Raw genomic sequence first — 24,395 nt, 5'->3', positions numbered from 1 at the left:
CTCATTTCAGGAGGGGAAAGAAAGGGTGGTAACACCACCCACACCCACATGCACACACACACGTACACGCGTGCCACGCACGCAGCACATACTGCACACTGGAGTTTGCTAAGTGGTTTACTCTAATCCTTGACTTGCCTTCTGTGGCTAACAGCTTTCTGTGCATTGTCATTTAAGCACTTTTCCAAGTGGCACCTGTTGGAAATGGAATAAACATGTTCACTTTTTCATCGTGTCTGATTATTTTATGGTTAATTATTCAGTTGCTCTGAAGTGTATAGACCCTTCCTTTTGTTACCATCTGATATCTGTTTCTTCCTAGAAAAGATAGAAAAAATACTTGAAAGAGTGCCTCTTAGAGGGTTTAGCATCTGCTTCCTGAACTTTATTTTTCATTTACCAACTCATCTGGTATCATCATTGATCTTACTTATCACTCTAAGGTAACTAAAAGTTACCTGCAAGGAGACATGGAACACTTACTTCAGATCTCTGCCTAGTAGTTAATTTAGACTCCTGAACTTAATATGGCAAAGTACTTTAACTTATCAAGTAGTTTTGATAAGCTTAAAGATTGCATGTTGTTCAATAATGTAAGAAGAATATTCTCTTGAATCTAGATATTTGCTCATTTTTATTAGATAGAATGGGATTTTTTCCCCAACTTTGAGTGTTTTTATTAACATTTTCTAATAGGTAGTAAAAAGGCTTAAGTTCCCGAGATGCCCTGATGAAAATACGCTTTTTTGAGTCATTAAGGATGAAAACGAGTCCCGCATGTAGTTCCCATGAGAAGGCTGGCCAGCTCCGCACCTGTCTGTAAAGCACTGGTTCTAACCGCAGGGCTATTCCGGACTGGGACAGAGGTTTGCCCTAAGGGGGCTTGCGGTGTGACTTGCAAAGTGCAGTTTTACGAACACTCACCCTGCATCTGATTGTTGTGTAACTTCCTCTCTTTCTCTGACCCTGAGAGGTGCCTGTCATTATTTATGAAGACCCACATTCCCAGTTGACCTGTCATTTTGTTAACCAGTTTATTATGGAAGAGCCATTTTCCTCCATGCTTATTAGTGAATGTCCATTTCCCTAGGGACGGAGGCTCGCGCCCTTTCTTTTCCCTTTTCCGTTTCCCGCCTCCCTGCTTGCTCCTCTTCCTTCTGTGCCCTCCTTTTCCTTCTCTTCCCTTAGCTGTCTGAGACACATAGTGGTCCTGTCCCTGAGCCCCAGGGGTGGCTGGCAGGTGTGGCCTGCAGGGCATCGTCCTGCCCCAACTGCCTTTGTCCCTCTTGTCCTGCAGGCCCAGGGCAGGAGCTGAGCGGTCCAGGCACCCCACAGAAGCTGCAGGCACTCAGCGGCCGGCCCTCGCCTGCGCCCCCAGCTGCCGCCCAGCCCCCCGCGGCTGCCGTGCCTGGGCCGTCGGTGCAGCCCCCAGCTCCAGGGCAGCCCTCGCCCATCCTACAGCTGCAGCAGAAGCAGAGCCGCATCAGCCCCATCCAGAAGCCGCAAGGCCTGGACCCCGTGGAGATTCTGCAGGAACGAGAATACAGGTACTGCACCCCGCTAGGGAAGGGACGAGCTACCTGTCCATCACGCGGCCTGGGACTGAGCTGCCCCCTCTCTGGGTTGGGGCCATTCTTCTGGGGGCCAACAGAGGGGCCTAAATGCTGGAGGCTTGGGTAGGCACTGGGAACTGGAAGACCAAAAGGCCAAAGTAGATTTCCTGTGGATCCAGGAAAGTGTCCAGCATGGGTTATAATGCATGGTCTTTGTGGTTTGTGTCCTTGACACATAAGCAAGGTGGGCTGGTGTGTGTTGTGAAGGCCTGACTTCAAGTTCATGGCCCACCTCCAGATACCAAATCTTACCATGAGGGCTTGGCATCTAATATGTCCTTTGTTATCCTTTGTGCGTGTTTGGGTCTCTTGCATGGTCCAGCTTCAGGGGTAGCCCTATGTATGTGTCTTTATATGGGCTACTTATTTACACTCTTACCCTAGAAACTTAACTTTCACCTGTGTGGCACTTTTATCTAAATCAGCGATTGGGAAACTTTCTCAAGTGAAGGCCTAGTCAATATTTTCTGACACACCCAGTTAGCTGTGACACAGCTTGTCAGCTCTGCCCTGTCTGTCCAAAAACACCCACACAACGGTAATGGATTGGCCGCGTCCCAATAAAACTTTATTTACAGAGCCAGCTGTGGGCAGGGTTTGGCCTGCGGGTTGTGGTTGGCAGATTCCTGATGGTTAGTGACAGGAGGACAGGGAATCCAGGAAGTAGCAAGGCACGAGAAAACGAAGCTGAGATGTTGGGGATGGAGCCTGTCAGAGCTCCCTGTGGTGACCCGCTGGGTCACCATGGCCAATGTACGTCTATCTGTGACTCAGTCTCCGCACAGGTTAAACCAGGATGCTAGAGTGCCTTGCACAGAGCTGGGAAGGTGAAGTGATAGGGAAGCAGTCTAAGAACATTAGCTGTTACTATTTCTCAAGCTTTCTTAATCCAAAAGCAAAATTAGAGTCTAAAATTCTGGAGAACATTAGGAAGCTACGTGTGAACTCCTTGAAAGAAGTGACATCAATCTTTGTGGAAAAGACTTATTGTAGACTGCTTTAGTGTCAGATATAAAGCTTGGAGAGTTCACCCTGAAGGGAATCACAATAGCTTGTGTATAGCTCTACGAGTGAAGAGTGCACCTGCTCTCATCATCATTGCTAATTCTCAGCTTGGAGCTCTTTGGCCCCTGTTTCCAGCATTGTGTGTGTGTGTGTGTGTGTGTCTAGACTGCCTGGTACCCACCATCACTTGATACTTCAGTACTGCTGTTATAAAGTCAAATACTGCATACCGAGGCAGAGAAACAGTCTTCATGTGCGGTTCTTTCTTTACGCTTCCACTGAATAAAAAAGGTCAACGTATTAAAGGAAGGTAAAAAATGGGCTAAAGCGCCATGGAGCAGTTAGTGTAACAGTCTGACTTCCTGGGGCCGGCGTTGTGGCGGAGCCGGTAACAGCCCTCGGTCCTCTGGAACAGAATGGCTCCACTAGCTTTCATCACCAGGAACCAGTGTTAGTGCATTTTTATCATCTCATCAGTGAATCAGGCAAGGTCTTAAAAAAAAAAAAAAAAAAACTCCTTTACAATTGGGTAAACTTAGTTTGAGCAAATATCACTTGTCAAATTCTTTAACGTATGATAATTTCTTTGGCTATTGTAATATCACTTACCTTGTCTATGAAAATTAAAAGGAAATTGTCAGACTCTTGTAGTTTTTTTTTAAAACATCTAAGTCAGTTGTCTGCTTTTCCTTGTTCATCCTAAAATCAGAATTTTGACAAATTGACCTTCTTTATTCGTTTGTAGCATAAATAAGCTTCTGCCAACGAACACATTGCCTCAAATCTGTCTTTCTTAAAACATTTTTTCTCATTTAAATTGGATCTTTTTTTTTTTTAATACCATCTTTCTCTTACGATAGGATTTTATTGCTTCTCTCTGTAGTATCAGTGATAGGAGGGTACTTCCAAAAAAGTCTATGGAAAATGGAGTTAAAAAATCATGGGCATTTCCCACAAACATTATTTTTAAAGATTTATATAATTATTTGAAAGAGCTACAGAAAGAGAGAAGCCTTCCATCCATTAGTTTACACCCCAGTGGCTGCAAAAGCAGGAAGGCAGGTACTTCATATGGATCTGCCACGTGGGTACAGGGGCCAAGCACTTGGGCCAAGCACTTGGGCCATTTTCTGCTGCTTTCCCCAGGCCATAGCAGAGAGCTGGATCAGAAGTGGAGCAGCCAGGTCTTGAACCGGTGCCCATATGGGATGCTGGCGTCGCAAGCTGCAGCTGTACCCACTACGCTACAACACTGGCTCCTCCCACAGGTGTTTTGAAGCGCTCACTTCCATATGCTTTTCTTCACTGGGGCACACTTTCTTTGCCCTCTCAGTCTGCCCAGCTTCAGTTTCTTCCATTCACAGGTAGATGCTTGATCAGAGATTCCACCGATGTTCACTCTCGGCAGGGCCCATTGGGGAAGGACATCTCCTTCTATAAGCCCTCTCTGGAATCAAGTTAGAATTTCACTAGAAGCAGTAGTCCACCCTGGCTTCTTCAGAAACCCAGCCTAGGCTGCTTTGCTTACCTGTGTGGGTTTTATTTTATTTTTTTTGCTCTGCCCTTGGCTCCTGTACAACTCTGAAAATTCCTTCTCAAAAATTGCCAGCAGCTCCTTCAGTAGCAGAGTTGCCAAAGTCACACACACTCTGTCTCTTTTGAAAGTGTCACTCAGCTCCTTGAAGGAACAAAATGTACCAGTGTCATTTTCTGTTCAAATAACTCTCCTCCAGGAATCATAAACTTCTCCTCTGGACCTGAACAAATATCTGTTGCCTTTAATGGAACTCTTTTTTTCTTGCCAGAGCAGTAACCCCTCTTGATTTACTGTTCAATCTGTATGAAAAACCAGAGTGACCTAATTCTGCTTCAATTTTCTGTACTCGTGAGGACACTAAATGAGTCTCCTGCAGTTATGCAGTATTACATGGTGGTGTTGTTTCGGGAAGTTGAGAATCCTGAATCTCCTTAGCAGGCTACCTGCTGAATTCCATTGCCGGCAAGATGAAATTGTCTGGAGAGGAGCGTTATTTACAATGAAGATTTCTATTAGCAGCAGCAACAGCAGCAGCAAGGATATCTTTTTCCATGTTGAAGAAGTCCCTCCTGGTGCTTGGCTGCCACCCCTCTCCGCCACGCCACGTTACCGTGGCATCTGCCTCCTCTTCTCTCCTAGAGCTCGCACTTGGTACCTTCTGCTTCCCTCTCATAAGGATTCCTTTGTGCTAGGGAGGATGTGATTCACTGACAAAAACGGTCACAGTCATTTCGGGAAGACATGCACCCCGCGCCCGGCGCCCACCCGTGCTGATGGCTCAGTCACGCAACTCCCCGTCGTCCGGCTCAGGCGCCCACTTCCCGCCTCCTCAGAGCCCCTGTCCACCCCCCAGTCTCCCTCGCCTGCAGTTCCGTGTGATTGGATCTCCACGCCAGCATCCCCGTTGTCCTAGTTCCATAGCCCTTTGGCAGATTGAGGAAAAGGCAGTTCTGATTCAGCACCCGACTCGCTCTGTGCAGGAGAGGAAGCTGGGATAGCAAGAGACAGTTTGAGTGCTAGGATATTGAAGTAAGAAAGACCTGCCCTGAATCGTGAGCCAAGGGACTCAGATGACCGAATCATTGGTCATCATCTCACCTGCACCCCTGTAATATAGTCCTTCAGCACGGTCTTAATTCTGCAGAAGTAAAATTATTTCGGTTTTATTTCTTTCCATTTAAATTTTGTGTATAGAAGAAATCCATAATGGATTTTTCCCTTAATTTCCTCATTGTTAAGCATCATCTGTCACTATATTTGGAGATTTGGGACTATGTGGGTTTTTAAGAAAGTGAATTAGATAAATGAGGCAGATGTTTGTTTCATATAGTGAACATTTCAGAAAAACAACATGATCAGTCCATGAGTATCTCTACTAAAGTAAACGAGGAAGCAGGTTTAGAGGGTTTGGACTACTCTGAGGCTGTTTGAACTAACATGTTTTTGACCTGTTGCATGGTTAAGTCGTTTAAGAGTGCTGCTGCATGTGCTGGTATGCTTAGTTAAAATAATTGCACTGTCGCAATGAGAACAGTGATGCTATGATAAATCAGTAATTCAAAATCAATAACACTACTTACCAAATAAAACAAGAATTTGTTGCAAATGTTATTTTCCCTGAAGCCAATGAAAAGTGAGCTGTTTTCCTCATAGCCATTTTTAAGTTTTTGAAAAAGATGCCATTTTATTTTCCTTCCAACCCAAACAATTGTAGGTGGTTTTTTTTAACACTCATTTTTATATTTGGGCAGCATGAAGTAATAGGGTATTTCACAGCATCTGAGTCATAGAAGATTTTACGTTGTTAAGTTAATATACAGCATCATCAAGATTGGAATAAAGAAGCCATAGTATTTATTTTTAACAGAATCCTTACTTTTCAACTTTTTTGGTTGAGGTCTAGGGAGGTTCTCAGAAAGCTTAATTATCCACAGTATCAATACAGTGGTTTTCGTATCTGACAAATGAGGCCTCCCGTCTCGGCTCCCTCCAGTACTAGCTCTGAGATGTGTTTGCTCAATTTTCTCCTTGGAAACACAAAGCCTAATTTATAGCATTTACTTTGTGCTGGGGTATGTGTGTATGTGTGTAAGACACACAGAGAAAATGAAATAAAATGTTCTGTTAAACTCACTTCATTTAGTTAATATAAATTTCGTTTGACTTATTTCACCTCTTTTCTTACTGTTCTTTCTTTGTTGGAATCTATTTCAAGGCAGTTTTTTTTTTTTTTGACAGAGTGGACAGTGAGAGAGAGAGACAGAGAGAAAGGTCTTCCTTTTGCCGTTGGTTCACCCTCCAATGGCCGCCACGGTAGGCACGCTGCGGCTGGCGCACCGCGCCGATCCGATGGCAGGAGCCAGGTGCTTCTCCTGGTCTCCCGTGGGGTGCAGGGCCCAAGCACTTGGGCCATCCTCCACTGCACTCCCTGGCCACAGCAGAGAGCTGGCCTGGAAGAGGGGCAACCGGGACAGGATTGGTGCCCTGACCGGGACTAGAACCCGGTGTGCCGGCGCCGCAAGGCGGAGGATTAGGCTAGTGAGCCACGGCGCCGGCTCAAGGCAGTTTTGCCCCACATTTGTGGGCAGGTAGTTGAAAAAATGACTTAGGTGACATGAGTATTTGTCAGGCTTAGATCTGGGTGAACTGTAGATGCAGGAGTTCCTAGGTGTAGAAGCAGCAGAGTCCCACATGAGTGCAGCAGGTGAGGTGTCTTCTAGTTCAGTTCTGCCTTTATAATGAGGAAGTCACTGCAGTGATATTTTTGCTGGTGTCTAAAATGAGAGTCCCCAGCATCCTTTTCTAGAAACTTCTAGCCTTCAAGCACTATTTGCTGCTGCCCCTGTTTTCAGAAATGCCTTGTTTGTCTGTTCTGCGAGCACTGCTCACAGAGGAAGTGGTTGTGGTTGGCGGGGCTCTCTCTGAATGTTTTGGGTTGGCTGATTTCTGTGGCCTCAGCACCTAAAACTGTTCCTGCCCACTGCTTTAACAGCTGTCTTCATCAGTGCTCTGGCAGGGAGGACCAGCGGCCCCCTTGCCTTGGGACACAACGAGAAGTTGGGAGGAAAAATCCTGGCTCAGCTCTGCACCCTGGCTGGCTGGGCGTTAGAGAGCAAGCCACATTTCCCTCTCTCTGTTTTCCCTCTCTGCTACGAGCAAGCACGGACATTGGACTTGCCCCCTAGGTGTAGCCTGAACCTTCTTCCCTGCTGTTCACAGAGAGGATGTAGTGCCAGAGTGGAGTAACGTGTTGCACCTGTCTGTATGGACACAAGGGGTGTTTTTCTCTGCTTCCCGTTAGAAAATGTACTTGGGTGCCAGAAATCCACCGGCAGTACCTGGAATGTGTCTCACTGTGAACTTGAATTTCAGGCTATTGTTGATCATCTAAGACTAAATTGTAACATATATGTTCATCAACCTCTTCCCCCATTTTATTATTTCCTTTAGACTTCAGGCTCGCATAGCTCATAGGATACAAGAACTGGAAAATCTGCCTGGCTCTTTGCCACCGGATTTACGAACCAAAGCAACTGTGGAACTGAAAGCACTTCGGTTACTCAATTTCCAACGTCAGGTAACTCCTTTTCCCTCGTGGATCTGAGCAGTAGGAAGTAGATATAATTGTTTTTAAACTGTGACCTGTGAGCTTCCTTTGGTCTCTTCATTTTTTTTTTTTTTTTTTAAGATTTATGTTATTTGAAAGGCAGAGTTACAGAGAGAGAGAGGCAGAAACAGAGAAATCTTCCATCTGCTGGTTCACTCCCCAGATGGCCATAACAGCTGTTGCTGGGCCAGGCTGAAGCCAGAGCTTCATCTGGTCTCCCATGTGGGTGCAGGAGCCCAAGCATTTGGGCCATTTTCTGCTGCTTTCCCAGGCGCATTAGCAGGGAGCAGCTGAGAGCTGAACCGTTACCCATATGGGATACTGGCACTGCAGGGGACAGTTTTACCCACTAAGCCATAGCGCCAGCCCTTGTCTTCAATATTGTTGTAAAGATATAAACTTAGAAAAATAGTCGATCTTGTAGGCCAGTAGCATTCAGCTGAAAGTAATGGAGAGGAACTGCTTATTATCCTGTATTTCTCTTCTGTGTGTAGGAAACATTTTTTCCTCCGGTAGTATGGTTTACAAAGTCAGAGTTATGGCATTTTGTTACCATGGCTGAAAACCCTTGAGAACAAATGAGGATAGCTCATATTTGCTTTTAGGACTGCAAGGAAAAACAGGAAGGTGCTAGATCAGAGCTTCTTTGTAAGCACACGTGTACATTGCTAGCCGTGACTACAAAATTCATTTTAAAATGTGATAGCCATTCTACTATATTAATATCCCATCACTTGCAGAATTACATAAAACAATATCTTGTAACTTGATTATTCATCAAAACTTAAGTTTGGAGCATTTTTTCCCATCAGGCCCAGGTAATGACAAATCAATTATTATCATCTGTTCTTGCTAAGGTTCTTAGTGAATACTTATTAAAAGCAAGTACAATGATCGCTGTTCTGATTCCAAATCAGTGGCAGAGTAGTAGAATGAGATCGAGCTCATTTTCACTTCGCAGAATTTTGTCTTGGGGACCCAAGGGGTCTCCCAGGCCACAGAGTGCTCACCAAGGCAAAGGGGATATGGAGCATTTCATTGTCAGTCAGATGGGCTTGTGTTGTTAAAGTCCAGGGCATGCAAAATGAATTATTGATGAATAAATGTAGCCTGCAAGTCTTGAATTGCATGGTTTGGTCTGTTGGAGGATGTGACTAAAATCACAAGGCCACTCCACTTGCCATTGGCATATGAACTTGAGTGCACATTTGACTTAGCAGGTTTAATGTAAGAGAAGGGTGTTGCTGATGGCTATATGCTATGTGGCTATAAGTTTGAGAGAGTAGATTTTGGCTTAAATTTTACAAAAGCAAAGGAAAAATTCTGTGAATTATATTTACTTCTTTCTTATAGGTGATTTCACAATCTGAATTAATAAAATTTTTGGTAAACTTTGTTAAGTGAATGTGACCCAAGCGTATTTTCAGGAACAAACTTGCAATTGCTTCACGTGATGGCCTCTTTTTGGTCTCTGACTTTTGTTTGACACTAGTGAAAAATCTGTTACCTATGAAGTTTCCCAATTAAATTAATTATAATTGATGCTGATTTCAGATTCAATTGAATGATTATTGTAAAGTGTTTTCCCAAGTCCTCACTGTCTGTTACCATTACAACATGCCTATATTTGTGATAATCTAAAATAGATCCATGATATAAAAGTTTAAGCATCTTGCATAGGATATCGTTGATGGACAGGAGCCAGAAGCCATGTATCTCATCCGTTATCTGAGAATGTGAAATTTGTATTGTTTGAGTATTTGCTGCTACTGTACAACTTGATCAGAGAGCAATTCTCTAATTCATTTTGTGGAATATTATTAAAGGTAATCTTTAAGCATGAAGTCAATGTTCATAAGACATTTAAAATAAAGTAAAAAAATTTTGAGAGCTTGGTAGCTCATTAGTATCGTTGGAATAATTAAATAAAATTAAGTTTATTTAGAAGCCAAGACATCTACTTTCTATCTCTTTTTACTGTTAAGCAGTACTATGCTATACTTTATTTGGAGAGAAAACTTACAGCATCTTGGACTATAGGGCATAAAGTTGGTACGATTTGAGTTCCTTCGCTTGGCGAAAGGCCCACTGTGATTGAGAAACTGGGAGAGAAGCCATTTTGCTCCATTAAACAGAAATGAGAGTTCAGGGTTCAGGAACCCCGCCTCTGATGGGAAGCTCTCTCACCACTGTGCTCTTGACAGCTGCGACAGGAGGTGGTGGCCTGCATGCGCAGGGACACGACCCTCGAGACAGCTCTCAACTCCAAAGCATACAAGCGGAGCAAGCGCCAGACTCTGAGAGAAGCCCGCATGACCGAGAAGCTGGAGAAGCAGCAGAAGATCGAGCAGGAGAGGAAGCGCCGGCAGAAACACCAGGTCTGTCCACTGTGCGCTCGGCGGTAGCGGGGCCGTCCCAGGACAGAAGGGTTTCCCTTGTAGTTTCTACAGTCCAACCACGTCATTTGAAAAAACATTTTTGCAATTATTTATTTGGGAGAAGGAGAAGAAATGAGCTACCCAAATGCCCACCATAGCTCCAGGCTAGGCCACAACCAAAGCCAGGAACCAGGAACTCAGTCCAGGTCTCTCATACTGGTGGCAGGGACCCAACTGCTTCAGCCTATCACTTTGTCTCCTAGGGTACACATTAGCAGGAAGCTGGAATTGGAAGTAGAGCTGGGACTTGCATCCAGGCACTCTGATATTGGGCATGGGGATGCTAACTGGCATTCTAAGCACTAGACCAAATAGCATCATTTTATAGACAAAGGACAGATGAATGGATGCCCTGGCCAAGGTCGCCTAGTGGATCAGCCAATAGCCTTCTTGAATTCCAATCAAGTATAATCTTAATCATTTCCATGTGCTAGGATGAAATACCAGAGATGGTGTGACTTATGAATAACAGCAATTTATTTCTTAATGTTCTGGGGGCTGAACACCTAAGACTAGGGTACCAGCAGGGTGGGGTTCTGGTAAGGGCCCTCCCCAGGGTTGGACACTACCAGCTTGTTGCCTCCTTGCATCATGGGAATACAGCAGGAAAGCTCCCTGGGGACCCTTTGAAAGACACTAATGCCACCAAGAGGAGTCTGTCCTCATGACTTTATCACCTCCTCTCCTAATGCCGTCACATTTCTAGGGGGTTAGAAATATTTTGGTGTGGAATTTGATTTTGTGTTACTATCCTATAAATTTTGTATATTGTGCTTAATTTAGTGGTTAAGTGTCAGTTTGTAAAAATATTGGACTTTATAAATAGGATACGTGTTTCACTTAATAAGTGAATAAAAATTAGATGTGGCAGTTTCAGTGTTTATGGACTTACTTTGCATCACAGTTCCGAGGTATTTAGGCTAGAGCAGAAGAAGTGTGTGGGTTTTCTTTTTTTTTTTCCTATGAAGAAGCAGATAGAGAAAGAACGAGCAAGGGGGAGTGAGTGAGTGCAAGTGCCCCATCCACTGATTCACTCCCCAGGAGCTCACAGTGGCTGGGACTGGGTTGAGCCAGGCTGAAGCTGGGAATCAGGAACCACACCAAGGTCTTCCCTGTGGGCGGCAAGAACCCCGCTCCTGGAGCTGTCACTATCACCTCCCAGTGTTTTTGTGTTAGCAGGAAGCTGATCTCAGGAGCTAGAGCTGGGGATTGAACCTAGGCAGTCTGATGCGGACAAGCTCATTTTAACTGGAGTTTAAGTGCCAGGCCAAAGTCCCCATCCCCTCAAGTTTGTCTTAGAGTCAGAGAGGGATTAGCTGTACATTTCATCATTGCCACTTGGCAGGTGGGGCCACCCCCTCGGGGCTCGGGAGGCTTGTCTCCCCCAGACCTGCAACAAAACCAACGCGGAGGGCTCATCGTGCCTGCCAGCTCCGTGTCCCACACCTCAGCTGCTGGGACACACCGAGCACCTTCCCAGCGGAGAGGCTGCTCTTCGACTATTCATTGTACGCTGAGAGGCTTCTTCACCGCACCTTGGGAAACGGGTTCCAAGGGTCCTTTCCTTCCCCTCTTGCATCCTTTAGGAATACTTGAACAGCATCTTGCAACATGCAAAGGATTTTAAGGAGTACCACCGCTCCGTGGCGGGGAAGATCCAGAAGCTTTCCAAAGCAGTGGCGACGTGGCACGCCAACACCGAGAGGGAGCAGAAGAAGGAGACGGAGCGCATCGAGAAGGAGAGAATGCGGAGGCTGATGGTGAGGGGGCCCCGTGGGAGCCCGGTGCATGCTGGGTTCACATCCGACTGTGGCAGAGGGTAGGGAGACAGCAAGAGCTGCTCGTCACACATATCCCTAAGTTCCTCTGAGCTTCTGGGGGACGGAGTGAGAATAGAACTTCCTGGTTCCTCGACAACACATGCCACACATCTAGGACGACAGTGGATGAGCATAGAATTTCCATGTCTTAGGCTGGCCAGAATGCAGGTTATAGCTTCTCACATACAGGCAGGTACTCTGCTTTGCAGGTATTTGATGACCAGATCTGGAAGAATGGCCAGTGCAGTGCTTTTAAAAGTATGGCCACTTTGAAATGAACGGTCAAGGTTTTTTTGTTTGTTTGTTTGTTTTTGTTTTCTTGAGAGGCAGAGTTAGACAGTGAGAGAGAGAGAGACAGAGAGAAAGGTCTTCCTTTCTGTTGGTTCACCCCCCAAGTGGCCGGCACACTGCGCCGATCCGAAGCCAGGAGCCAGGTACTTCTCCTGGTCTCCCATGCGGGTGCAGGGCCCAAGCACTTGGGCCATCCTCCACTGCCTTCCCGGGCCACAGCAGAGAGCTGGCCTGGAAGAGGGGCAACCAGGACAGAATCCGGCACCCCAACCGGGACTAGAACCCAGGGTGCCGGTGCCGCAGGCGGAGGATTAGCCAAGTGAACCGCAGGGCCGGCCCTGGTCAAGGGTTTTTGAATGTGTAACTCATTACATTGTTTCTTGGGATCCAAGAAGATCTCTTTTTTTGATGCCTCTTGAAGGCCCAGAGTGCTTGTCTTTTTTTTTTTTTTTTTTTTAGTGGTGAAGTTACTCCCATCTATGTGACAAGTGCTTTTTAAATGAATATTGAAATGTTGTCTTGTTTGTAGTGGGTGTGTGGCTATCAAAGGCAGTTCGGTGACCACTGCATTTGCACTGTTAGTTTTTAATGGAGATAGAAACCCAGTGGGCCTACGTTTACATCACTGGCCCGATTATGTGGTTGTATTGGCCTCTTGGTTTTGGAATTGGCCCTCAGGGCACACCGTGGGTTTTAGGTAGTGTGCGTGATCTGTAGTGATACGAGGCCTACAAGCTGTGTGTAGGCTGTGTGTGTGTACAAGCTGTGTATAGCTGTGTGTGTGTACAAGCTGTGTGTAGCTGTGTGTGAAGATAAACCCATTAGGCTCAGCCCATGATTATGTCCCTGGAACATTCTATGAGACACCATCTTCCTAGTTGGCCCTCCAGTTTGCATTTTGTTTAGACAGTCAACATCATGCTTTAAGAAGCCCTGTGTCCAGGGCTAAATCTTTCCAGCTTATCCTGCCTCCTTCTCCATTTTTTTTTTTGGTAGGGAGCAGACTCTCCAAGAGATTCCTAACTAGCTAGGGAGACCGTTTGATAGTAATTTGGGCAGTCGGCAGTCAAATTTGTCTGATTCAACTGAAGTGAAACTATATTAGAACTTCAGTAACAGATTGGCTTGACACTAATGATTAGGCATTTGCAAATCATTAATTTTTGCAATTAAATGATGGAATATACAGATAATAGAGAAACTGAAGTTTTTTATCACTCTTTCTTCAAGTGAGATCAACCATAACCAAAAGCAATTAGAGTTATAATAGCATTTGAGGTTCACGTTCATCCACGGAGCAGACAGCAGTTAGACTGAGTGATGAGGCTGCTGTGACTTGGGCACATGCTGGGGTGGACCCCCTGCTCTGACAACCCCAAGCTCTCCTGTAGGGGAGTTGCCTCTTAAAGGGTTTGCCCTGTGTTCCTTTTAGCGCAGGAAAAAAATATTTTGGATGGTATTTTTGTTGGGATGTATAAAAAAAGATTTTTCTTGAAATGGCCTGGGATACTTGGGCGTTTTAATCCATTTAACCTCATCACATTGCTTAATGGGAAGAGGAAGTGGGAATTATTGCATCTGCTTTATGGTTCAGCAGTCCCTGACCTCAGGTGCTAGACGACTCCTCCTTAGTCAGCCAGGCCTGTAAGTCAGCACGGATTTGGGACAGAAACCTCCCAGATGTGACCTTTCTGATCAGCCGCACAATTTTGACAAGGCCAAGAAAAAGTTGTTTCTAAGTCTGAGAAGGCATTTGATGCCTTGTCTTTAGAAGTATTTATTGAAGTGCATATGAATGAAAGGATGTCATGTCTGGAATTTGCTTGAGAAACAGTGAAGTGTGGGTTGGGAGAAGGAGTTGTGGCGAGGGATGGCAATGAAACAGGCGTCGCCATGCATTAATTGTTGTTGCTTGATGTTGGTTCTATGGGAGATCATACCAGGCTCTCTGCTTTTGATGATAGTTAAAAATTTCCAAAATAGAAAGTTAAAAATCAACTCAAGATGATGAATCTTCAAGTTTTAACTTTTTAAAAAAAGATTTATTTATTTGAAAGGCAGAGTGACAGAGGCAGAGGCCGAGAGACTGTCTATCTGCTGGTTCACTCCCAAAATGCCTACAGCCACCAGAGTTGGGCCAATCTGAAGCCAGGGGCCAGGGGCCAGGAACTTCTTCTGGGTTTCCCATGTGGGTTTTGTGGGCTCAAGGACTTGTTCCATCTTCCGCTGCTTTGCCAGGTGCATTAGTAGGGAGCAGCTGGGACTCAAACAGGCACCCACCTGCAGCAGCGGCTTTACCTGCTACACCACAGCACAGACCCTGACTTTTTTTTTTTGGGAGGGGGTACAGTTACAGAAACACAGAACAGAGAGCTGACTCACGGCACTTGATGGCACACCTCACAGACAGCGTGGCTTTGTGCCCTGACTTTGCCGTGAGCCCTGGGGTCCTAGGGTGCAGGGGAGGTGCCCTTTGTGCATCAGGACTTTACGCTATTTAGTACACCGAGCACCACTCAGAGTTCACACTGTCGCGGGAAGGGAGGAGGGGAGAATGGAGTTGTCCGCAAACTTCTGCCGTGCTCCCGCCATGCTCTTCTTTCCTGAATAGGCTGAAGATGAAGAGGGCTATAGAAAGCTGATCGACCAAAAGAAGGACAGACGTTTAGCCTACCTTCTGCAGCAGACCGACGAGTATGTGGCCAATCTCACCAACCTGGTGTGGGAGCACAAGCAAGCCCAAGCAGCCAAAGAGAAGAAGAAGAGGAGGAGGAGGAAGAAGGTGCGTAACCCAGGGGGCAGTGGCTGGGTCCTGGGGGTCTGGCGAGAGTACCGCTTGCTGTACTAGCGGAAGGTTTAGATTATTTATTTGCAACAGTTGTATGAATGAGTGTGTCAGGAGCGTGTTGATGAAGTATACTAGACGTGGTATTGCAGATAAGAATGTAATGGGTTGGATATCATAAACTGAAGCATTGTTGGCCCAGTTTCCACTTTTATTACCATATTACATATTTGCTTAAGAAAGTTTAATGCCCTGGTGGCAGGAGACTGCTGAGTTAAGAAACTAGGGTGAAAAGTAAGAAGGAAATAGAGTATTCAGACTGAAAGAAGTGGAGGAAGATGGACTCGATAGCTTTGGGATACTTTTGGAACAAATTTCAGCCCATTTGGACTGATGGCAGTGCCCGATTTGCACGTTCAGTTCTGCTGCCCTGGTGTAGCAGTGAGGGGAGCGTGCAGAGAAGAGATTTAGGTAATTACAGGACAAAAGCAGTCCTATGTAAAACAGAGCTGAATTACCATGAGAAATGGCCATGGCTGAGATTGGGAGCCTCTGTTCTGCAGATACTCCATCTCAATTCCTGAATAAGCCCCTGAGCGCAGACCTGCAGATCCCCGGCGAAGCTTAAGTAACGTAGTAAGCTAGTTCCTTGCTTGGTATTTTGTTGCCATGAAAAATTCTGATTAGGCCAGGCACCAACATCAACAGCAAGACGTTGTCAGAACTGTGCAGGTCGAGGCTTGGTAGCATTTAATCATTTATTCTCTGCACTGAATAATTGAACAAAATGTTTTTCAAAAAATAATTAATTTCATGGCTCCTGAATCCCCATACCTGTTTCATAATTAAGGAGGAGGAATGAATGATTGAGAAGGCACCTTCTTGCACCTGACTGCTTTAGCATAAGCTAGCTTACCTTGTTGTGAAGATGCATGCGAGATGACTCAGGGCTTGCATTTAGACATCTCGTTGGTGAGGAGTACCTCATTTTCTTGTCAATGCAGCGTTATAGACTTTGCAAAAATCCCAGCTTCCCATTGCTGACTTAAAAAAGGATGTTTTGTGGAGTTGGTGAGGAGCAGCACATAGGCAAACAGAATTCTCGAATATTCCATAAGTGGACCTCAGCAAATGGTGGTGTCAGGCTTTCCTAATGCAGGGGTGCGTTTTGCAGAAGTTGTTGCTGTTAGTGTTTTACTGTTAAAAATCCACTACTAAAACATTCTGCCTTTCTCTGTGAAGAAAAGCTAATGGCCCAGATTTGAGCTTCTGACTTACAATTAACAGACTCCTGCCAGGGCATTAGCTAGTTGTATCATCGTAGGCAAAGGAGGATGCAATTGGGCACTGTACAAGGATGTTTTGGTCAACAACAGACTGCATCTCTGACAGTGGCCCCTGGAGATTATCGTGCAGGGAAAAATTCCCCTTGCCTGGTGACATCATAGATGTCATAAAAGTGTCCCAGTGCAACATGTCGCTCCCCTGTTTGTGCCGAGGCTGGTGCACACCAGCCTGCATCACTGCCAGTGGTATAGAAGTGTAGCAAGAATGATTCTGTACAGTCTAGAGCACTTGGTCATGACCACAAATGACCGTGTTTCTGGCTGACGTAGTTATTGTTCCTCATTATTTCAGAGTCTATTCCTTGGACTTATATAAAACAGTCTGCTGTAAAACAGCAGCAGTGTCATCCGTCTCATGTTGTGTGAGCTCTCCCCACGGTGTTCGTGTAACCGTGCACCTGCACTTCTGGGAACAGATCTGCAGTGTCCAGTGACACATGCCCGTATTGAGTGTTGACGATTCTATGTGGATTTCTGTGTTAAATGGTACAAATTGTAGCACAGACCAGTCAGTATTGCCCATGGCACTGCCAACCTTACATGATCTTTAGGCTGGCTCTCCTCTTTCCACGCTGTTGCCTCCAGATTGGCTCATAACACTCATTCATTTTGTTTTGTGCACTCTGCAGATGTTAACTGGACGCTTACTAGGAGCAAGGTAGTGTGTGCTCCCTGCTGGGGGAGGGAGGCTGCAGTGGCGTAAAAAAGCACTCCCACCTTCTCTCCCAGGTTAATCGGATGGAAAAAAGAGACAGGAAGATTTTAACCCAACACGCCCCCAAATATGTACTTTACAAACTGTGATGGCTTCTGCAAAGGAAGACTAGGGGTTGGTTTGGGGCTGGGGCCTGACTTCCTGGCAAACAGATAACAAGGAGATAACTGAGCATCTCCCCGGATTGTCTGGCACAGTCAGCGTGTGGAAGTGCTGCTTTATTACCGGCCATCTCCCTCATCCCTTGCGTGTTCCCAGCAGCGCTGGCCTCTGAGCCCGCCCACCCTCCCCGGGCTTCAGGAGGTCAGACTCTGTTTCCCTCCTGGGTGGTCTTGTTGGGAGAGGTGGGATGAAGAAGGAAAAAAACACACCGATGGAGACAGCAAGGCCCTTCCTGGCCCTTTCTGAAACCCCTCTCTGTTGTGGGGCTTTAGGTCATAGATCAAAGCGAATTATCCAACGCACCTTATCCAAGCGCAAAGGAAAGGGCAGCTTTCAAAAGCAGAGGGTTACACCCTTTGGATTATCCCAGGTGCTTCTCCCCTCCATTAGAGTGAGTGGCTGAGAGCCGCTAGCTCCGGCATCTCTTTGCCCATCAACCTACAAATGCTGGGCTGTCTCTTTCAGCGTTTTCCCATAGTGGTGAATATCAGGCTGTATCTATCCACATTTAAAAAAAAAACAAAAAACAAACAAAAAAAAAACCTTGTTTTGGGAGAACCTGTGTTACTTGGTGAGCTGGCATCATTAAGCTGCAGCAACACTTGGAGGACAACTAAGACACAAATAACTCTAAGAACTGTGCTTTTTTTTAAAAAAGGATTTATTTGAAAGGCAGAGTGACAGAGACACAGAGAGATCTTCCTTCTGCTGGTTCAATCCACAGAGGGCTGCAACAGCAGGGTCCAGGCCAGGATTCAGGAACTCCATCTGGGTACCCCACATGGGTGGCAGGGATCCAAGAACTTGGGCCATCACCCTCTGCCTTCCCAGATGCATTAGCAGGGAGCTGGATTGGAAACAGAACAGCCAGGATTAGAACCTTGCTCTGGTACCTGGCTGTACAATGCCAGTGGTAAACTATGCTATTAAAGATGAGTGGAGTTGGAACCAGTGCTGTGCTGCAGTGGGTTAAACCACTGCCTGCATCCCGTGTTGGTGCCAGTTCCAGTCCTAGCTGCTCCACTTCCTATCCAGCTCCCTGCTAATGGCCTGGGAAAGCAGTGGAAAATGACCCAAGTGCTTGGGCCCTTGCACCTATGTGGGAGACCAGGATGAAGCTCCTGGCTCCTGGCTTTGGCCTGGCCCAGCCCTGGCCATTGTGGCCATCTGGGGAGTGAACCAGTGAATGGAATATTCTCATTCTCTCTCTCTCTTCTCTCCTCTCTCTTCTCTCCTCTTTCCTCTCTTCTTTCTCCTCTCTCTCTCTCTCTCTCTTTGCCTCTCCTGTGACTCTGCCTTTCAAATGCATAAATAAATCTTAAAAAAAAAAATAAATGTAGTTAACCTTGTAATTTAGTTGGGAAATGGTTACTTTTTTTAAACTAATTATGTAGTTGATTGTTTTGTTTTTTTGTTTAATATTTTCCTGTGTAATAGAGAAGAGATTTGCCTTCCTTGGAGGTTTATTGTGTTTATTTGATGTTAGTGGATAGCGGAGTGAGTTCCTTTCAAGCTGTTGAGATGTTCTTTACTTTTCTCTTCTTGCCATTAGGGCCTTTTTATGCATTTACAGATTACTTTGAAACTCTTTATTCTTGGCCTAGTCTTTTGCTAATACCCTTGAAATGGAAGAAAAAGAAGTAAACTAAAAGTTATCTACTTAAGTGACAGAAGAGGCATAGTTTTTAAGATATGGAAACTCCGAATTGTGTGACACCCCTGTCTGCAGCGCTACAGGATGAGCGTGCTATTCTGTGCATTTAGGATGACCCTGGGGTCTCTGTTCCGAGCTGTGGCTGTTACTGACATCCATAGGGTGACTGTAGAATAAAAAAGGGGATGGGACCGCATGAGGCCACCACGATGTGTGCAAATAGGATTGACCCCGGCTAAAGTGGTAAACTGGACCACTGTCCATGTCGCGTTAGCATGCAGTCATTTAATTCACAACTACCTGAGAAAAATGCTTGCATTTGCTAATATGCCCTGGTAGGATGTGAGGAATCTTTCAGCAGTTTGTGGAAATTGCATATTGTGAAAGAGCTATGTATAGATTTCAAAAATTTTTTGTACCAAAATATACTTTCAGATTTTCTTTAAAATTTCTTTTCACGGTGAGGAGAGAGACAGAGAGAGAGGAGATATGAAGAGAGATCTTCATAACACTGGTTCACTCCCCAAATGCCTGAAATAGCCATGGTTGGACCAGGCTGAAGCCAGGAGCCCTGAACTCAATCCAGATCTCCCACATGAGTGGCAGGGACCCTAGTACTTGAGCTGGTACTGTTGCCTCCTGGAGTGCACGTGGGCAGGAAGCTGGAATTGGGAGTGGAGCTGGGACTCCAGCCCACACACTCAGATGTGGGATGCAGGAGAGGGATTTGTCTGTGTGTTTCATGGGTGCTGTGTCCACTTTCCCTCACTCAGCATTCAGCATGAGCCGGGAGGTGGGGCTTCCATTCCCACGTCTGGAGTCTAGTCGGTGTAGCATATGGAGATTGCTGGTGTGGAATGTGCTCAGTACTTACCGATCTTTGCCTCCCTTCCTCTAGGGCTAGCTTTAACCTACAGGGTCCCAGGGTGTACTCACATGATACATATACTAACGTTATTGAGGGATCTATTTGAAGTGCTTCAGTCTCTTTTTTTTTTTTTTCAGATCTATTTATTTTATTTGAAAGGCAGGGTTACTAAGAGAGAGGGAGAGCCAGTGATAGAGAATCTTCCATCCTCTGGTTCACTCCCAGCTGCAATGGGCAGAGCTCGGCCAGGCGGAAGCCAGGAGCCAGGAGCTTCCTCCAGATCTCCTATGTGGGTGGCAGTCCTTGGGCCATCATCTGCTGCTTTCCCATGCGCATTAGCAGGGAGCTAGGTGGGAAGTGGAGCAGCTGGGAATCCAACTGGCGCCCATATAGGATGCTGATGCTGAAGGAGGCGGCTTACCCCAGTACGCCACAGCACCGGCCCCCAAGTGCTTCAGTCTCTTGGTCCATAAGAAGATGATAGTGATGGCATCTGCCAAACCGATTTCTTGTGAGAGTTCCCTGAGAAAGCACACAGTTCAGTCAATATTATTTTATCAAGCAGTTCCCTGATATAAAAGTAGAATCATGTTTGTTGAAATGTGGTTGTGGTTTTGAAAATGAAATGTTTCTTGTTTACTTTTACTCTGTTTTATGATGTTGAACAATTAAATGGTTGCCATTTTTTTTTTTCTACCTGTGGGGCAATGAGGATATTAGTGGATAGGATGTCTTTTAGGACAAAGACAAGACGATTTATAGTTTTCGGTGACCTCTGCTTACCACGCTTGTTCCCCAGCTCCCATGAAGAGAATTTTCTAATTACATGCCCCTTCGTTTACAATGGTTCATTTACAGTGGCCATACGATATTTCTCACAGTTGCTTTAGGGTGCATTTTTGCTTAAGCTGTGGTTAAGAGCCCATGCCAGGGGCACCCCCAGCTCCCGCTTAGAAGTCTGACCATTTCAAGGTTCAACCTCCAGAGCTGTTGACGTCAGGCCAAGCATAAATATTTAATTCTCCCTTCCATGTCTTTTAATGGGATGTGAACCAGCAGAGCTGTGCTCCTGTTAGCTATGTGGAACATCTTTTTGGAAACCTGTGACAGTAATGGACACAAACCCCGGGGATCTGTGAGGCAGCGCTGTGTCGGGCCTCTTTTCCACTCGTGTTTGGTTGCTTTCTGAAAGTTCTTTTTTCTTTCCCTTGTCCATCCAGACACTCTGAGAAGGACAGCTCAGGATGGTGATGCTTTGGAAGGGGGGCCTTCCTGGCATAATGCAGGGATCAGTACAGTGATAAGACATACACTTTATACATTTAGAACAACCAGAAAAGCCTGTTGGTATAATTTTCATGAAAAGAGCATCAAATGAAAAGTATTAAGGTTGTTGAGACTTTTGTTTGAAATTCAAGTGACTGTGTGGTTCTTCTCAGTTCCTTTACCTGATGTTTTCTCTAAATGGTATGTGTTCTGTTGCAACTTTTGTATACAAGGTTTTCATGGGTAAAAGAGAGGTCTTAAGGTAGTTCACATTTGAGCATAGGGACTGTTGTTCAAGGTAGGTGAACACTATGCTGCAATGATCAGAATAATTTGATCAATTCAGTGTTAAAATGAACAAACCAACGCCATGGCTCAATAGGCTAATCCTCCGCCTGCGGCGCCGGCACACCAGGTTCTGGTCCTGGTCAGGGCACTGGATTCTGTCCCGGTTGCTCCTCTTCCAGGCCAGCTCTCTGCTGTAGCCCGGGAGTGCAGTGGAGGATGGCCCAAGTCCTTGGGCCCTGCACCTGCATGGGAGACCAGGAGAAGCACCTGGTTCCTGGCTTCGGATCAGTGCGGTGCGCCGGCCACAGCACGCCAGCTGCAGCGGCCATTGAGGGGTGAACCAACGGAAAAAAAGGAAGACCTTTCTCTCTGTTTCTCTCTCTCACTTTCCACTCTGCCTGTTGGAAAAAAAAAAAAAAAAAAAGAATGAACCTGGAAGTTTGGAGCCAAGTCCCATTTTACTGCATTGACCAGTTACTTGAATGAAACCACTTAAATTGCTTGGCTCTGTGAGACACAGCCCCAATACCTGTACAAATGCCTGTTAGTTTGACATTCGTGGCCTTTTTCTTTTTATTGCTTGATCACCTATCTTAATGTGTACAGGTCCACTTAAATGACAGTGAAAGTACCCCAAGAGGGTTCTGGAAGCTTAGATTTCCAGTGAAGCAGATTATGTTCTTAAGTTGCCAGCACATTTTAATGCTGTTTCAGCATATTAAAACAATGCCTGTCAGGACATCAGATGCATCTGCTTTATAATATAGATTGTAAAATGTTTGACATAAAACTGTTTCCTTACAAAATGAAGTTGCTTGTAGCTTATGTTGTGATAATCTAAAATGCCCCATTGAAGTCTATTTTCAGAGTTCAGCTTACACAAGATTTTAATATTTAGGATTCTTTCCATCCTTAGCCCTGTTTTTCATTGTTTGTCTATCTTCTGCTAGGGGAAGACAACTTTGTGAACTTTTCTCAGTTCATGATGATGCAAATTGACATTGGCCTTGGAAACTGAGGCCCTAAATTGTCTTTAGTTTGAGTAACTTTTTTTTTTTTTTAAGATTTATTTATTTGTAAGTCAGAGTTATATACACAGAGAGAGGGAGAGACAGAGAGATCTTCCATCCACTGGTTTACTTGCCAAATGGCCTCAATGGCTGGGGCTGGACCAGGCATAAGTGAGGAGCCAGGAGTTTCATTTGGGTCACCCATGTGGGTGAAGGGGCCCAAGGACTTGAGCCATCTTCTACTGCTTTCCCAGGCCACAGCAGAGAGCTGGATTGGAAGAGGAGCAGCCAGGACTTGAACTGGCACCAATATGGGATGCCAGTACTGCGGGCAGTGGCTTTACCTGCTAGACCACAGTGCCGGCCCCTAGTTTGAGTAACTTTGAACTCCAACTAGGTTTTCGTTCTGAGTAACTGGTGTCTTGTCATTTTATGTGACTAGCTTAATCACCTCCCTCCCTCCTTTCATAAACATATTTAGGTAGGAAAAAGGCAGCATGAAGCCCTCCGATAGGAACTAATGAATGAATGAATGGCAGTGTTTTGTTTTCCTAATCAATAGAAATAAAATAGCTCCGGTGTTAGCTGGCATTGTTGATAGCGTGTTTGCAATCACGTGGTGCAGATAACTGCGTGAGAATTGCGCAGGAGGCAGGCGACACTGCAGCAGCTGCCACACGAATGGCAGGACGCTCTGCCAGGGGCTCAGAGAGCATCCGAGGTTAGCCCAGGTGGTAGCAGCAGTCACAATCTCTTGGGGAACAGTTTTGAACCAAAGAAAGGGAAGAGTTTTTTGCACGTGTTTGGTTTGCTTTCTCTCCTTTGAGGTGAAGTGTCCACCTCATGTGAGAACATGGATTGATGAAGGCGCACCAACCAGAAGCTGCCACCAAACTTTAAGAATCCACGGTGTGCCGGGAGATTGGTGGCTCTTGCTGTAGCACAAATGGCCACCTGACTTCCACTTCTTGTTGTTGTTGTTGTTGTTTTTTAATTGGAAAGGTAGATTGACAAGGAGAAAAGAGAGGAGAGAAACAGAGAGGAGAGAGAAAGAGAGAGAGGAAAAGAGAGATTTTCTATCTGCTGGTTCACTCTCCAAATGGCTGCAACAGCCAGGGTTGGATCAGGTCAAATCCAGGAGCCCAGAACTCCATCCAGGTCTCCCACATGAATGTCAGGGGTTCCAGCATTTCTGCCATCATCTGCTGCTTTTCCAGGTGCACTAGCAGGAAGCTGGATTGGAATTGGAGTAGCCAGGACTCAAACCAACAGTCCTATGTGGGACGTTAGTGTCCCAGGCAGGGGCTTAACCTGCTGCAGGCTGCTGTATCACAACACTGGCTCCTGGATTCTCGCTCTAGGAACAACCTAGTAGGCTCGGTGACACATATTGTGTGTGTGTGTGTGTGTGTTTTCTTAATTGTTTTATGACCAACAAATATGTCGGTACCTCATAAAACTGGGAATTGTGACAGTGTATGCTAAATGAAGGACATGGTTCTTGCTGCTCCCATTCATTCCTTCATCCAGCAGACATGCATTTAGTCCCTTTGAAGTGCACCCCGGAGATACAGGAATGCACCATCAAACAAAACAAATAGAAATCCCTGACCTTGTAGCCTTACGAAGCAGTTTTCAGACAACACTGTGGTTGGTCTCGTTAATAAAAGGATAGACCTTGGACCTTGGGCTGTCATTGACTTTTTAGATTGTGGAGATTGACCCTTACAGTATATGTTACCTTTGAAGGTATTTCAAAAAGTTCATGGACAGATGTGTATTATGAAAAAACTGCATGGATTGCAAATTTTTTTTTTGCATCAGAATATACCGATCTTTTAATTTTATTTATTCATGAATTTTTTTTTTTTACCTTTTTGGCTCTATAATATTTATTATTTACTTGAGAGACAGAGAGACAGACACACTTTCACACACCCAGAGAGAGAGAGAGAGAGAGAGTCACTCCCATCCACTGTTTCATTCCTCA

General features: G+C 45.4%; 1 protein-coding gene across 7 annotated transcripts in view; it reads left to right on the top strand.

The window, feature by feature from the left end:
* The window catches only part of SMARCA2 (SWI/SNF related, matrix associated, actin dependent regulator of chromatin, subfamily a, member 2), a 205,931-nt gene that overhangs the window by 34,291 nt on the left and 147,245 nt on the right, over window positions 1-24,395 (top strand). For all 7 annotated transcript variants that reach the window (XM_062208351.1, XM_062208345.1, XM_062208346.1 and 4 more), the window contains 5 exons: window positions 1,298-1,547; window positions 7,606-7,732; window positions 9,967-10,140; window positions 11,787-11,960; window positions 14,923-15,093. In XM_062208351.1, coding sequence (XP_062064335.1) covers window positions 1,298-1,547; window positions 7,606-7,732; window positions 9,967-10,140; window positions 11,787-11,960; window positions 14,923-15,093 — 896 coding nt within the window. The remainder of the gene's footprint in view (window positions 1-1,297; window positions 1,548-7,605; window positions 7,733-9,966; window positions 10,141-11,786; window positions 11,961-14,922; window positions 15,094-24,395) is intronic.

Source organism: Lepus europaeus, chromosome 12, assembly GCF_033115175.1.
Source record: "Lepus europaeus isolate LE1 chromosome 12, mLepTim1.pri, whole genome shotgun sequence".
Taxonomy (NCBI): Eukaryota; Metazoa; Chordata; class Mammalia; order Lagomorpha; family Leporidae; genus Lepus; species Lepus europaeus.
This window is presented reverse-complemented; position numbering and strand designations above follow the sequence as displayed.